We start from the raw sequence: 15,058 nt of genomic DNA, 5'->3' as shown, positions 1-15,058 counted from the left end.
TGAAGTATCTTGCCCAAGGTCACACTAAGAGATAGAGATGAATCCCAGCTCTAGCTACTCAAGTTTGAGTTCTGGCCAGTATTTCTTCCTTCTTCTATGTCCAGACCCTGCCATGTAGAATTTTAATTTGTGATTTGGTTCAACAGTATGAGCTTACTGTGTGCCAGGCACTGTTCTAGGTGCTGGAATACCGCAGTGAGCAAAACAGTCACATTTTTCAGCCTCTTCACATTCTGGAGGCAATCAGATATAAATATGCAGTATGTCATATAGTAATGGTAGACATGGAGATATCTAAAGCAGGAAGGAGGGATAAGGTGTGTTCAGGGTTACATTTTAAATAGGATAGACAGTGGGAACCTTATTAATAAACATGACATTTGAGCCAAGACCTGATGATGCAGAGATAGGCCGTCATCCAGGTATCCAGGGGTAAGTAGGAACAGAAAACTTTCAGTGCTTGGCATATCACAGGAGTCACAAGGAGGCCAGTGCGATGGGAGCAGAATGAGCAAGGGCATCGCAGAAAATTAGGTCAGAGAAATAGGGTGTAGAGTAGGGACAGGAACAGGGGAGACTAGGTTATGTAGGGCTGTGTAGACCAACTTTAGCATTTTGACTTAAAAATTTAGGTGGAAAGCCGTTTGGTGGGTTTTGTGATGTGTTTACAAGGATTCCTCTTCCTCTGGCTGCTGTGTTGAGACTGAAAGGAGAGCAAGGACTGAGCACAGAACCTACTTAAGGATCTTGTGAAAACTAGGCGAGAAATGAGTGGCAGTTGAGGAGGTGAGAAATTATCTGATTTCTAATGTTCTGAAGGGAGAGCCAACAAGATGATAAATTAGTTTGACAGTCCAGCGACTTAAGTTGTGTTTGAGATCAGGCATTTGCCACGGAGAAGGAACAGCCAAGCGAGGTAGAAAGCTGAGTGGTGTCTGGGGAAGTGAACCATCTGAAGGAATGATTTACTGTAAAATGCTGCCTAAAATGATGAAAGCCAACTGGATATAGCACTGGGTATTGGTTATTTTGAGAAAACTTTGGTGTCTTTGAGTACACCATTTTTTTTTTAGAATGGGGAAAAAGGAACTGACAAAATGAAGACAACTCAAAGAGGGAGTCAATCCTAAAGTCACTGCTTATGTGTATGGTGATACTAAAAGCATATTCATACAAGGTGCATACTGAGTACACCCAAATATCATTCCACAGTATGGTAGGTTATAAAATACTGTTCAGTGTCTGGAACAAGATGGGGTCAGTATTTTTGAGTCTTGAAGCCTTGGGGAGGGGAGGAGGGAATGAAAGCTTGACTTCTGTAACCAATGACAAACACTGACATTAGTCTAAGATTTCCTTTGGCCCAATTCTCTAGCTGAATTGGAAGAATTCTGGCTGTAAACTGAAGCAAAGACCCACTTCTCTACCTACATATCCCATTTACTGGTTTAAAAACCAGTACTTCCCCTTGGGGGAGGAGGCATGTTAGGCAGAGCACCAAGAATAATGCAATTTATAGCTCATTTCCACAGCCTAGCAAAGTCAGCTAAAGTTCGGTTTATCTAAAACATTTACAGAAGTCTCTGCTTAGCCTTAATTTCATTGTACTCACAATATCCACCAAAAACTGTAAATCTGTACCTATGTTAGAATTTCAGTGAAGGTCTGCTGGAATACAGTACAGGAAGGGCTGCTTCTTTGACTCTAATAGGACATAACTGCTGGTTCTACTCAGCACCCTTCCTGGAGAATAAGGCAGACCACTGGAGACATCAAAGGTTGTCAGATTCAGCAACATGGTTTATTACTATCTGCCTAGAGGTTCTCCCCACACCCAGTATAGGTTGCTCGCACTGTGCCAAGAGCAACCTAGGCTCCAGCAGCAGCTACTGGGAATGTCTGCAGCTGTGCTGTCTCGACCATGAGGGTGGTTAGCCTCTCAGGTCACCATGTATTTCAGTATGACAATGAAAAGGTAAACGTCACCAAGTTGGTTGCTTTGTCTGTATGCGTTAGCGATGTCCCTCCAAATTCACAGACTTGTGATCTCAGCACTGGGTTACATAAGAAGGAATTGTCTCATCGTGAAAAGGGAGGTTAGATTAACAATTTAAAATCCCCCGGTCTTCAAATTAAGATAGCTTTTGTTTCGTTTCTTCATAAATTGGGGGATGCTAACTTTAAGTCGCACACAACTTTATCAAGTATCACAATGTTTATTGATAGATACAAGTATATAAAATCAGGGCATGAACATGACTTGATAAATTAAGTAGACTTAATTTCAATACTATAATAAGAGGGACCAATTCAAATTCTCACCATTTGTTTCACACCCACAAAAACCACTTCAAGGGCATTAACGATCTCTCAAAACTGATCAGTTTTGTGCAAGTAAACCATGTTTCTTTTAAAAAGACTTGTGCACTTGCCCAGGCTCAAGGATATTAAAATCTAGCACATAAAGCCCATTACTAGAGGTAGAAATACAGGCAATATACTATTACGGCAACAACCATCAATTACAGTTAAGAATTTTTTCTGTAACAACCAAATGGATAATCAAATATTGCAACAACTCAAGTATTACTGAGCAAAGTGCATTTCTACAGTATTCAGTGTTGCTATTCAGTTTTCTAACTTAAAACAGCCTATGATAACTGGCAGCAAAGAAGGTCCTTGCAATAGACTGCCTTCTGCTTGAGAACTTATGATGTAAGTATTGCATGCTGCTAATATACTATCTAAACATTAAAGATACTCCTAAAATATTTGATGGTAGACTATGATTAAGACATTACACTACAAAAAAACCTTATGCAGAAGAAAATCCTAACTGACGTGCTTCTGCTTTAAATATTGTGAAAACATTACAGCGGAATGAATTTTCGCAGTGGTTAGGTCAAATGCAGTTACATCATAGCAACAGTATGTTTTGCACAATTTAAGGCTTTGGCTGGTTCTTTAGTCAGCTTCTTCCTCTGATTCTTCTTCTTCAGCAGTTTCTAGCCAGGTTAGCCACTGATTAACCTGTAAAATTAATTTGTAATTTAACAAAATATGTAGTACTTACAGAGGAAGAAAAACTCAAAGGATATTCAGGACCAAACTAGAAACCTAGCCAAGGACAAAACTTTTATGGAGTATTTATACCTTTTATAATTTTCAGTAGCCTCCAGGACATGCTATAAATTATAATTGGTGGGTCAGGTTCCCCAAGGATAGGGGCTAAGGATAAATGTTGCAAAGATGACCCTCACGAAACTAGTTTGTGAACCTTAGGAGTAAAGATAAGATACTGCAGACCAGTGTTTTTCAAAGCGTGGTCCCCTGGAAAATACTACAGTGTGATCATCACCACACTAAATCAGAATCCCTGGAATCAGGTCTGAAACCTGCTTTTAAACTACTCCCCAGGCAATGAATGTATACTGTGATTTTAGAATTCCTTAGGGCTAGAATTCCACTTAGTAAGATACAAAATCAAAGTATGAGAAATCAGAAGCAATCTCTACTGACATTTTTTTAAAAAGCTTAAATCCCAGCTTGCAATCTCCTAATCTTTCTAAGTGGCTTTACTTTAATATTGGCCACCTCTAATCTGACAGATTTCTTACACACACCAACTAGGACTGAAGCCTTTCATTTCATTACCTCACTTACCTAACTGCCTACTTTGCCTTAGCGTGTTAACAGTGCAAAATGACATGGATGTACAAACTACTATGACCAGTTTACTTGTATTTGTTTTAAAGGCTCGTCATTAAAATAGTTACCAAGTGAACTGGAGAAAGCAGACCAAATTTCTCCAACAAAAGATTTACCTGGAACAAAGCCTTGCCTTTCCCGGGAAACTCTTGGGTTATATCTTCTTTCCAAGCCAAGAAAGCTTCTTCTTCAATAATTTCCATATCATAGAAGTGAACAAAAAAGCGGAGTAACATGCCTAAAAGACAAAACGCAATCCCATTCGTGTGCTGTTTAAGAACTACCCCGCGCATGCCCATCTCCTGATACTGGTCCTCACCTTTTGGGAAGTTGCTGTTGTAGCAGTGCACCTGAAGAGCGTACAGGGCACTGACTTGTAGATCAACATGATCATGAAGGAATTTCTGCATTACTGGCTTGAAAGAAAGAAGCAGTTGTTTTTCCTGCTCTAACTGTTCTTTGGAAGGAGCAGAGGAAGAATCTGTTTCATCACTGGGTGGGTTTACTTCACTAGAAATATACTGTAAGAAGCTGCAGAGAACAGAGAGAGATATATTAGAACCCCAAATCGAATTTTATACCTCAAGAAACAGACAATTCTTAGTCCCCTGCCTTTTAGACTTTTCCAGTAAACAAAACATAGCTTAGCTCTGTACTATACGTGGATCACCTTCATTTTACCTAGTCATTAAGATGTTCACAAATCCTTTATCTACATGAAGTTTGGGAGAGATGTTATCTTTAATCCATTTATATATGGTTTGAGGGGATGGATCCAACTTTATTTGCTTCAACAGTTCCTTCTCCAATTTCAGGAGTGGGAATAGGAAACTCAGTCCCTTTCCTTCCAAAATCTCCAACATGCGATCCTTGTTCTGATCAATTTCTGAAAAAGACAAAACCATTTGTATCATCAGGTAGTGATTTCCCAAATGTGTAAGATTCATGTAAAAGAATAAAGAACTAACCCAGCAAACTCAACATCTGGAGCAAATAAAAGTAGTTAAAATCATATTAACTTCTTTTTAATAAAGGTGAAATCTACTTGTGGTAATGCTTATCATTATCTAGACGAGACAGTCACACTGTCTGACCTATACAAATCAAAAGTACCAAGAAATCTACAGACAGTATTTTTTAAAAAAAAAATCTCCAGCATCTCTTACCTGGGAGCATTTTCTGCATATTGACCTTGCTTTGTTGAAAAAGTTCTGTTAACCATTCTCGATCCTGTAATTTAGCTAATTGCTGAAGACAAAGTAAGAAGAGAGGAAAATGGGTGCCACTTTCCAGTGGTTGAGCTAGTTCTGAAATGCTCACCAGCTCTGAAATGATGGCACGAGCTGCAAACTGTGCTAAGTATGATTTCACCAAGGGGATGTCAACCTCCAGTTTGGGGCACTGGTCCAATACGTTCAGGAAGGCCTTAGAAGGAACATGTAACATAAGTTAGTTTATTGGTTTTCAAATTCGAATGGAGAGAGTTCTCATAGAATCAGAAAAGTGTTCTACCTGCATGAAGTTGTCACTTGTGGCTATTCCTTCCTGTTTGAGTAAACTGATCAAAGAACTTGCTTTTTCTTTATCTTCATCACTTCTGTCTAATGACAGGATGATTACTTTGCTTAACATCTCGGGAAGAAAGTGTTTAGGAGCCCTCATTTCTCTTACACCATTGACAGCTTCATTTGTATTTCCACTATTGAGATATTCGGTTACAACAGTTTCCTGAAAAGAACACATTCAGAATGACTTCAGTAGTTTTTTGGTTTTTTTTTTCTTCTTTTTTTAAACTCAATATAACCCATGAATTAGACTGGGATTATTTGCAACTTACAGTTAGTTTAAGTAGTTCTTCCTTTGATGGTGGTGGCTTTTTACTGGTCTTGGCAGGCTTTTCCTGAATAAGTGGTGGGTTAGTTTTGAGACCAAGCTGAGGTGTCTAAAAAACAGCAACATAATAGGTATGTTTACTAAAAATTTTTAAAAAGCAGCTTGTGAATTTAGAGAAAACACGGCCGCACCCCCCAACTAGATATCTTCCAGAAAGTACTGGAACAACAGACAAAGCTGTCATACTATGGTCCACACCTGTCCCAGAGGTGGCGTTTGAGTGCGTGGTGGTTGTGCACTAGGAGGAATCATAGTAATCTGAGGCTGAAGCTTTGGCACTTGGTTTTTATTCATTAGGAACGACTGAGCAGGCCTCAGACTAATCTAGAATTGAAAACAAACAAAAAAAAGATATGCAAGTTAACAACATGCAGTTGGCTAACATACTAAATATAAATGTAACATTCCAAAATCCTGAGATTGATTCAGTATGTAAAAATCTGATAGAACCTACAGCAGGAACATAAGATTCACTAATAACCTAAAGTACTCCATATTAACATTTTAATTTCTGGCAAGAAAACTAAAGAGCTGGTCACACAAGAATAAGATACTATTATAAATCTTGTATTTGTACCAGAATTCTCCTAGGAGTAACAGCACTAAAATAACCAGAAAATGTAATTAGTTTAGAAAATGTCCTGCTTCATTCTTAGTTAAGCCGTTCTATTTACTGGGAAATCACAATAAAAATCTTGACAACCATTTTCCTTGCTCTCACTAGACTTTAAGAAGCTTGCCCTCATATCTCATAATCTTCGCTCATAGGACGCTGGACATCCAAAGAAAGAAAAAGAAGTACAGAAAAGAGAGAAAGAAAGTAAAGAACTCCAGCATTAAGTCCTCTTAACACATCTTTTTATAATCGTCGGGCAATAGAGTTCTGAATTGACAAACTGTGTTATATTAAATAACATAGGCAAATGTACCTCATCTGCATTAAGCTGTCCTTTCTTAGAAAACCGAGGTGGCATATCCTTCGACTGTCCTTGCAGCTGGGATAAGAGTCCCTGACTCTGGTTATGGTAGAGCTGGCTTAGCCCCTATTTCAGAAAGGGAGAAAGAAAGTCTAGATAAAAAGGGGTCCACAAATTATGGTAATAAAGTACCAAAGGGATGAGCCAAGTCATAAGGAAAGCTTAACTGAATTTGCCCAGAGAAAGTAAAAGATGAAACAGGGAAGAATAAAAATCTAACCTAACTGTCAAATATAGTGATGTGATTTTACTAACACTTTACTAATGTTAAGGATAAGCATTTCACCCAGTTTAAAATAACTGTCACAGACGTAAATTTGGTTTAGAAAAACAAATTACCCTAAAGTGTTTGCGTTTTTTAAAAAGCAAAAACCAAATCATGTAGAATTTAGTACTTGTTGCCTAAACATTCTTAAATGTTTTCCTACCTGGCTTTTCATAAACTTGCCTCCCATCTCTCCAAACTGCGACTGTGTGGGAGGCATGATGTGTCCCCCATGGCCATTGAAGAGTTGATTTGAACGATGACGCCCCATGGTGGGTGAAAATCTATCCTGGATAACTCCTGGACCAGTACCAATTCCGCTACCTTAAAATACATACATGGACAGCTCTTTACAACTCCATTATGTTACACTGACTTTTTAATTTAACCAAACCACTGTTTTGTTTAAAATCACCTGGCATTTGTCCAAACATATCAGCAAGTCCTCCAAGTGGGTCCCTATCCATTTTCATCCTGGGTGGCATAAACGGTCCCTCCAGAAAGAAGTCACTTCTCATCCCTTGAGCCATAGGAGCTGGAATAAACACTCCTAGATCCTTTAGAAATGAAGTGAATAAAACACTTGTTTTTGGACATTATTTTATGTAAAACTGAAATTCTTACATTGGAGAAAAATCAGAGAAACTTCTAGACTACCGTGTTTCCCCGAAAATAAGCCCTAGCATTTTTCAGGATGACACGCCCTGAGCATATGCCCTAATGTGTCTTTTGGAGCAAAAATTAACCTAAAATCCGTTTTCAGGGAAACACGATATTAGAGTACTATTTATATAATTTCTGTAAACAACTTCTTCCCAAAGTGACATACAAGACACTAAAAACACTAATAAGCATCACCAGGCAAGATGAGATCATCTCAAGTTTTAAAAGGGTCCTTGTGCTACTATAATCTTAAAACCCACTTGATAAAAGAAAAGAATCTTACTTTTACTGCATCTTGACGGATTTGATTGATCGTCTTTGGTCCATTGTCAAGAAAAGCCTTGCGAGGAACCCAGTGGTGTTCTCGCAACTCTACGGTATCCTTTGGAAAGTTTTAATAAGTTTCATTTTAATATTCCAAAACATAAAAAGCTCACTGACATAATTTAAAAAAAGTTTTACCTGCAGCAGGAAACGAATCCTTGCTGGCAATTCCTTACTTAACATCAAGGAGCACATTCGGGCAAAGTACTGATCCATTAAGGACTATTATAAAAGAGAAAAATACGTAATTAAAGGAAAATACTATTTAAGGCTTTTAGTTTATAATCAAGGTGAATGACTAAATAATGGCAATCCTCTATAATATCAAAACACCTGATTTGAATAAAACAAAGATAAATTACACATACCATTTCTGTGAGCAACACACATACCTTGGCTCGTTCATGGTCTAATCTAGGTCCCACTGTCCTCATTATCTGACAGAGGCACTCCAAATCCTCTCCCATATCTTTGAGTTGGACTCTCTTCTTCTTTTCCAAAAGCTATCAAAAGAAATAAATGCCACATGTTGACGAAAATCTTAACTTTGTTTAGATGTAGTACTATCACCTTACGTTTGCATTGACTCCTAGATCGCACAGTATCTAACCTAGCACTAACACTGTATTTGGTCTGTGTTAAAGAAACCCCTCCAAATCAAGCAATTTCACATAAGTAGGTAATCAGTTCTACCCCTACCTTACTACACTGCATACTTACTTCCATATTCAGAACATTTAAATAAATCATTGGCCATCTAAAATAGCCTAAGATTCTCAGATGGCAAAAGAAATAATTGACTCATCTTTCCCAAATGATGTGTACCCACTAATTAAACGAAGCCTAAATCCCCAGTTACACTTACTGTTTTGATGCACTTATGAAGGATAGATTCATGAATAAGATCAAGCTTTCCAAGTTCTCCAATGAATTTGATGTTCCCCAACATCTTGATCTTAGCAATGGCTCTCTGTTCCTCCTCCTCGGGGAGGAGGGGGTTTTCACGCTTATCATAGACTGGAAAAAAATAAGAAAACATAAAACCAACATTCAGAATTAAGTTGAAAATACACAGTACTACTTAGTATCAAATATAAACTCTTACCATCAACATTTCTGGTTCGGTTTTCAAATTCATCTTGTAATTTGGAAATTAGGAGGCGTCTGAATGTCTATTAGAAACAGAAGACATTGACCAACTTTTATTAACAAAGTCTTTCAAATCAACTTTAAAACAGGCAAAGCTAACACTACCACTTACTGTGCTTTGCTTCTGTCCTGGTTGACCCTCTGCTGCTGGGCCATCAAAGTTTGGTGCATCTTCTGCCAATCGCAGACATAGCTGAGCATACAGTGAGCTATACTTTGGCTCTTCTAGGGCTTTGTCTACAATCTACAGAAAATGTCATTAAAATAAAAAAACCAAAAAAAAACCTTAAATACAACAATTTAAAGAACCCTTTCTTTATAACTATATACTTCTTTGCAGTCTTGAGCTTAAATCTCAAATTTCTTACTGACAAATTCTCTATGCTTCATCTATAATTTGGGAATAAGAACATCTTTTGTTAAGGTTTACTGTGTGAACTAAATTAGATAAACTGTGTAAAGTGCTTAGCGTAAGCCTGGAAAAATACAAGTATTTAAATGTTAGCTATTAGTATTATTACAGCGCACCAAAAGTCAAGTCATACAGATTTCATACTAGTCACACTCTCCCCCTGCAGCTGAAAACATGCTGAAAATCAAAACTATAAGCAAACATTGGAATCTTATATTAACTATCATACAATTCATTCCCCAAACAAAATATGGTGCTTCCACAGAAGGAAAAACAAACAAAACCCAAACAGCTTGATAAGCCCGTTAATGCAACAAGAATACGTAGTATTAACAATTAAAAATTCACCTCTTAAATCTGACGCCATTACAAGTTAGTGGGTCTTTTATTATCACCAGTATTGAAAAATACATTTATCTAACTCACACCTCAGTTTTAAACATTAATACAAGTGTAAAAAAACCCAACTTGGGTTTGTTAAATATTTTCCTCTCCCTTTCAGTTAAGCCAATATTTAACTTACCAGCAGTATGACCCCTTTAAGGATGAGTTTAGACTCTACACCCACATTGAGGAGCTCAAGGCATAGCTTGTCAAACTTTTCAGGAGTAAGCTTATTTAGTATGCTGGGGAAAAAGGAATCACACTTTAAGTGTCAGCCAACATACAAAGAATTGAAAAATAGCTTGTAAATTATGTTAATTTCTTTCTTCCATCATCTCCCTTTGATATCAAGACAGTTCTTACCCTTCTAACCAAAGGGACACTGAAATAAGTCTGTTATTTATATTAGAATTTCTGTACCTGATTAGGGGGTGCCCAGCTGTCTGATAAGTCTTTCACACATTCTCAAAACCCAGAGAGCCAAGAGCCTCCTTATTCAAGGGTACATGCAGGAGGTTAAGACCATTATGTCCTGTGCTTCATTCACTGGGTTACACACCAGACATGGGAAACATCAGCACAAGAGGCTGCAAGCAACTCTAAGCCCCAAAATACTGATGGGCTGCTCTTCAGTTTAAAACTCTCAACATTGGCATTTGTTAAAATACATACTTTGGGCATAAACATACACAAAAGAGAGATACATCCAACCCATTCTTCTTGCCTCCTTTCAGTAAAAGGACAAAACAGACCTATAAACTTACCCTCTTACTTTCCTGAAGATCGCATCATGTCGTTCTTTTTCATTTGCGGAGTTGTTTGCTGCGGAGTTGTCATCTCGTCTAGTGCTTCGTGCAGGAATCCATTTCTGAGCGTTTTGCCCTGGGGTTTTCCCCAGGAACTCGCTAGTGAAAATTAATAGATTTATAATTAAGCCAATTTAAAACATAGCATCCACTCACATATCAAATGTCATACTGATCAGAAAGCCTAAATACAAAAATTTCAGTTTAGGGTTTCTCAACTTCCCCTACAACTAAAAAATTTACAATCAGTGGTTCTCAAACAACAGTGTGCATCTGAATCATCTAAAGGGCTTTTGTTAGAACAGACTGCTGGGCCCACCCCCAGTTTCTGCTGCAGTGGGTCTGGGCTAGGGCCTGATAATTTCCATTTCTAATAGACTCCCAGACAATGCCAATGCTGCTGATCCAGGAGTCATACCCTGGGAACCAACACTTTCGAATGTCTTATGACCATGTTGCATGCGTACTGTTTTCATACTATTAATATGAATAATAACTGATTTCAGAAATAACATCAGTGAAAAATGTAGGATAAAATAGCTCAAGAGCCTCAATTCATATTAGATGATTTAGGTAAGAAATAATCAAGAGCTGATATTCTAAATTTAAGTTACATAGTAGATACACCATGCCCAGTCAACTTAGTTTTCCTGATGTCTACTGCCATAACTATACTGTTATTCATGACAAAGACTATTAATTTAAAGCTGTCATTTACTATACCTGTTGCCAGCAGTCTTGGGATAGTGCTGAGGTGCACCCCTACTTCCTCCTCCGCCCGAAGAAGCACTAATCAGAAGAAAAACATTTAAAAAAAAATCCATACCCCAATTATGTTTCAGTCAAAAGAAAAAAGGGTTTCTTTAATTATTCTGTATTTTACAGTACATTTAGTCAGAATTATTTGGTATGGTGATTGTTTTGGTTTTGTGATTGGTCTCTAACTGCCCAAAATAAATCTATACCTACCTGAAACGAGAAGCACCCCCTTCTGCAATCGCACTCTCCACTTTGGCGGCTTGACAACGAAGAATCTTCAAAAGAATAATATTAATGGATGGGGTGGGGAGGGAAGGGGATGGGAGAAATGAAAAACCTGGAATGAGAAGAGTACCAAAATTAGACACTGCTCACATACAAACCTATAACCCTGCAATAACCGTAATTTATTTCAGATAGTGGCAGTACAGTCGATTGAACTTTCACTGCATTGCAGATCTCGTAAGACTAAAATAGAATATACTCAAAGCACAAATAGGCAGTAAAATTTTATTTTGTTCAGCCACCTGGAAATTCCCTTGTGTTCAAGGATGCAAAGAGCACTCACAGAAATAGAAGAACATCTCTACCGCTATGAAGGAATCTTTGAAAAAGCCACATTCTACTTCCTTTAAAACTGAGCACTCAGATCAGTAACAGAAAAATCAATCAACACAGGCACATTATGTGACAAACGTCTTAGTTTACCGCACCAATGACCAGCCAAACAGACTACGTAAGTGATCGCCAGACTAGTTAGCCGTTTTCTTCACCGTCCAATCGTTTATCCCCCCCGCAGAGGGCATGCGGGCAGATGCCCGAGAGGGACGCGTGTGCACACCCAGCGGGCGGAAGGCCGGGCCACAACACGGCAGCACAGGCACCTCCGCCCCATTCCCCTCCCGGGAACAAAAGGGCAGCGGATCCCTCCCAGGCGGGCCCGAGTCAGGAGGCGCTTCCGACAGCCCCCACCGGGCCGCTGGGGCGAGCCCGGCGCAGAGGAGCGGAGGCGCCCCGCCGGCCCGGCGCCCGGCTCTTTGTTCTCCGGGCGGAGGGCGGCCTCCTCCCACCCGTCGCCCCCAAGTGGCCCCTCTCGTTCCACAACCCCCAGAACTGACAGCCCCCTCTCGTTCCCTCCGCAGCCGACAAAGGACACGCGTCCTCGTTTTCTCTTCCCTCTCCCGTCTGAGGCGAGCCCGTCGGGGATGCCCTCCGCCCCCCCCCGACACACAGCCCTGCCGCCCCCGCCGGCGCCGGGGCCTCACCCACTTCCTCCCCGCAGGGAGGCCGGTCTCAGGGACTCCTGCGCCTCGGCTGGTCCCGCGCCAACGGCCGGGGCCCCCCGCCGGCCGCGTCCCACCCCGCCGCGCGTGGGGCCCCGCCACGCTCTCTCCCCGTCCGAGCACCCCGCGCCTCGGCCCGCCCCGATCCCTGCCCCGCAAGGCACGGCCACCGACAGCCACGATGACGGCCGGGTCCGCCTAAGTCGCCTGTCTCCTTCCCCTCCGTGGGCAACGGGGAAGGAGAACAAAAGCGAGGACTTTCCAAGTGCCCGAAGCGCGCAGTAAACGCTAAAAAGTGTCGCCCCGCCCGGCTCCGCCTGCGGCCGCCATTTTGTACCGCTCGAGAACAGGCGGCCAGGGGACGGCGGCCATTTTAGAGCGCTCTACTCGGCGGCGGCGGCGGCGGCGGCACCACTCACCTTCACCCAGAACTCAGCAGCTGCCACCGCAGCTGCCTCCTCAGGATCCGGTCGTCGGGGACAGGGAAGGGAGGGGGGAGGGGAACGGAAAACAAAAAAGGGGGAGGGAAGGGGGAGGAAGGAGTCGAGAACGGCTTGAAACTCAGCTCAGAGGAGTCACTGCTGCAGCCACCACCCGGTACCCGCTGCCACCTCCATAGAGCTCCGACTCGCTGCTGGCGCTGAGGCGTGTCTGAAGCCGAACTTATCACTCTGGGGCAGCCGAACCCACCAGAGCCGCCCCGAATGGCTCCTTCGCCACCCAATCAGCAGCTTGGCTTCTCTCTGCCACCAATCCGTGCAGGGCGGTGGGGAGGAGCCATAGGACCAAGCTCGGTTGCGGCGCAGCTCCGCCGCAGTGCGCAAAGCCGTATTCGCGAAGGCTCTGAGGCCAAGCCAGTGGCGTAAGGGGAACTGAGCACGGTCGCGATGCGGGCCACTTGCGTAAAGTCGGTGAGCCCTTCTGAGTCTGCGTTGGCGTGGCTGTCTCATCTTCCTCCTGTCTCTTTGTTCCCGGAGTCCGTACCCCATGCTGGAATTATACAACCCTCTTTCCTCTTTACCTCGTCTTGTCACCGGGAATGTGGGAAGAACACTCGCTTTTCTCCTACCCTATCCGACTCCTGCCCGTAGCCTGTCAGAGCGTTGATTTTCCTGGCGCCTCCAAGAAGCCGTGATTGCCCTCCGTAGGCTGGGCTTCCCTGGAATGGGCCTGTGAGACTGAGGCCTGGCGCCCCCGGGACGCGGCTCCTGGAATCCCCGCTGTTCCGGTGCTCGGCTTCAGCTGCCGTGGGGTCGGGGGTCCCGGAGAGTCGGGTTCAGGAGACCCGACAGTGAGCCCAAAGGCGTAAAAGCTTCAGTCAGCTCCCTATTTATTCCACCCCGTGCAGAGTGAATGAGAAAGGGACGAAAGGAAGGGGCTTATTGTTTGTTTTAGCACCTCACACAAAAACAGCTTTTCCTAAAGAAATGTCCGGCCGTCGGCCACGGAGAAACACCCGGAATATACCCCACTAATTTGGAAGAAGTGTTTGCGGAGCGCGGGCGTTGCAGGACTTTAATTGCTACCGCCTGGATTTTCGGGGGGAGTAGTTGTTTAAGCACGTTGAAGACTGTCAGTTGTGTATTTCCATTTTATGTAAGATCCACCGTAACAGGGTTAGGCTTTTCAAAGCTGGCAGTTGCACTATACTTCTCAGGTAATGTTTTAAAGGAGGGGTACCGTCAAACGAAGTGTTAACATCATTTGCGACATTTTAGCTATCCAAAAATGGAGTCGTGTTTCCATATACTAAACAACCAAAGGAAATTTCCCCCTCTTCATTTTGAACAGACAGCTCTTGATATAATGTGTAATCAAAAGAAAAGTGTGTGTGTGTGTTAACATGCATGACTTTTAAAGAAATTGTTCAATAAAGAGTAGGGTGTTCAAAGACCCAAACTTTTGACATGTTAAAACAGCTCTTGGCGTTGAAAGCACCTAGTCCTTAATACAATTTTCGAGAGTTGTAGTTTTTCCTAGGACATTTAAAGGTGATCACGGAAGGGTGTGGTGGGACTCTGAAGGTTTGTAGCACAACTGCAGCTTCTTTAGGTCTTTGCCATGTATTAGGTTGATCATTCCCCCTCATCATATTACTACAATTATTGCTGTTAAGTCAATTTTACTTGAACTTTAACAACTGGAGAAGATATTCTCACTCTTGGAGTTAGTTACAAGTAAAAAAAGGAAACTTGTTTTGAGGAACAGTGCAAATTCCGTTTCAAATAGAAAAGGTTTCACTTTGTAAGTTCAGGACCCTTCTAGCTTGAAAATAACATCAGACTAACATTTTGTAATTTCTGTAGGGCTTTACAGTATGCAAAAATGCTTTCATGCATGTGATATTTTATTTTTGCACATCTGGTTTACATTATTCATGACTGATAATACATTAATTTGATAGAAAGAATAGTGTTCAAAAGCATTATTCTAGT

The 15,058-nt window shown here is 41.5% G+C and overlaps 1 protein-coding gene across 2 annotated transcripts; it reads right to left on the bottom strand.

Annotated features, from left to right (window-relative positions):
• Positions 1 to 2,196: 2,196 nt before the first annotated feature.
• On the bottom strand, positions 2,197 to 13,301 carry EIF4G2 (eukaryotic translation initiation factor 4 gamma 2). Of its 2 annotated transcripts, XM_081062988.1 has the most exons (22): positions 13,043 to 13,301; positions 11,551 to 11,677; positions 11,305 to 11,370; positions 10,540 to 10,680; positions 9,915 to 10,017; positions 9,092 to 9,223; positions 8,936 to 9,002; positions 8,696 to 8,847; positions 8,223 to 8,333; positions 7,969 to 8,052; positions 7,790 to 7,888; positions 7,259 to 7,400; positions 7,007 to 7,167; positions 6,531 to 6,644; positions 5,800 to 5,925; positions 5,546 to 5,650; positions 5,221 to 5,436; positions 4,875 to 5,133; positions 4,390 to 4,594; positions 4,028 to 4,239; positions 3,825 to 3,946; positions 2,197 to 3,030 (listed from the first exon to the last, which is right to left on the bottom strand). In XM_081062988.1, exons 8-22 carry the CDS (start codon positions 8,777 to 8,779, stop codon positions 2,965 to 2,967), a joined length of 2,106 nt encoding a protein of 701 aa, XP_080919114.1. In that variant the 5' UTR covers positions 8,780 to 8,847; positions 8,936 to 9,002; positions 9,092 to 9,223; positions 9,915 to 10,017; positions 10,540 to 10,680; positions 11,305 to 11,370; positions 11,551 to 11,677; positions 13,043 to 13,301; the 3' UTR covers positions 2,197 to 2,964. The 2 variants fall into 2 exon arrangements, with proteins under 2 accessions (XP_080919114.1, XP_080919115.1); XM_081062989.1 differs by lacking the exon at positions 6,531 to 6,644.
• Between the last annotated feature and the right edge of the window lie 1,757 nt (positions 13,302 to 15,058).

The sequence above is a fragment of the Rhinolophus hipposideros genome, assembly GCF_964194185.1.
Source record: "Rhinolophus hipposideros genome assembly, chromosome: 10".
Lineage (NCBI taxonomy): Eukaryota > Metazoa > Chordata > Mammalia > Chiroptera > Rhinolophidae > Rhinolophus > Rhinolophus hipposideros.
This window is presented reverse-complemented; position numbering and strand designations above follow the sequence as displayed.

Excerpts from the sequence above, each read along its gene's own strand:
- EIF4G2 (XM_081062988.1), bottom strand. The coding sequence starts at position 8,779 with ATGTTGGGGAACATCAAATTCATTGGAGAACTTGGAAAGCTTGATCTT. Across the intron at positions 5,651-5,799 it reads AAACGCCACCTCTGGGACAG|ACACCTCAGCTTGGTCTCAA; the intron begins GTGTGGACCATA and ends GCTGTTTTTTAG. Across the intron at positions 3,031-3,824 it reads AAGGCAAGGCTTTGTTCCAG|GTTAATCAGTGGCTAACCTG; the intron begins GTAAATCTTTTG and ends TTAATTTTACAG.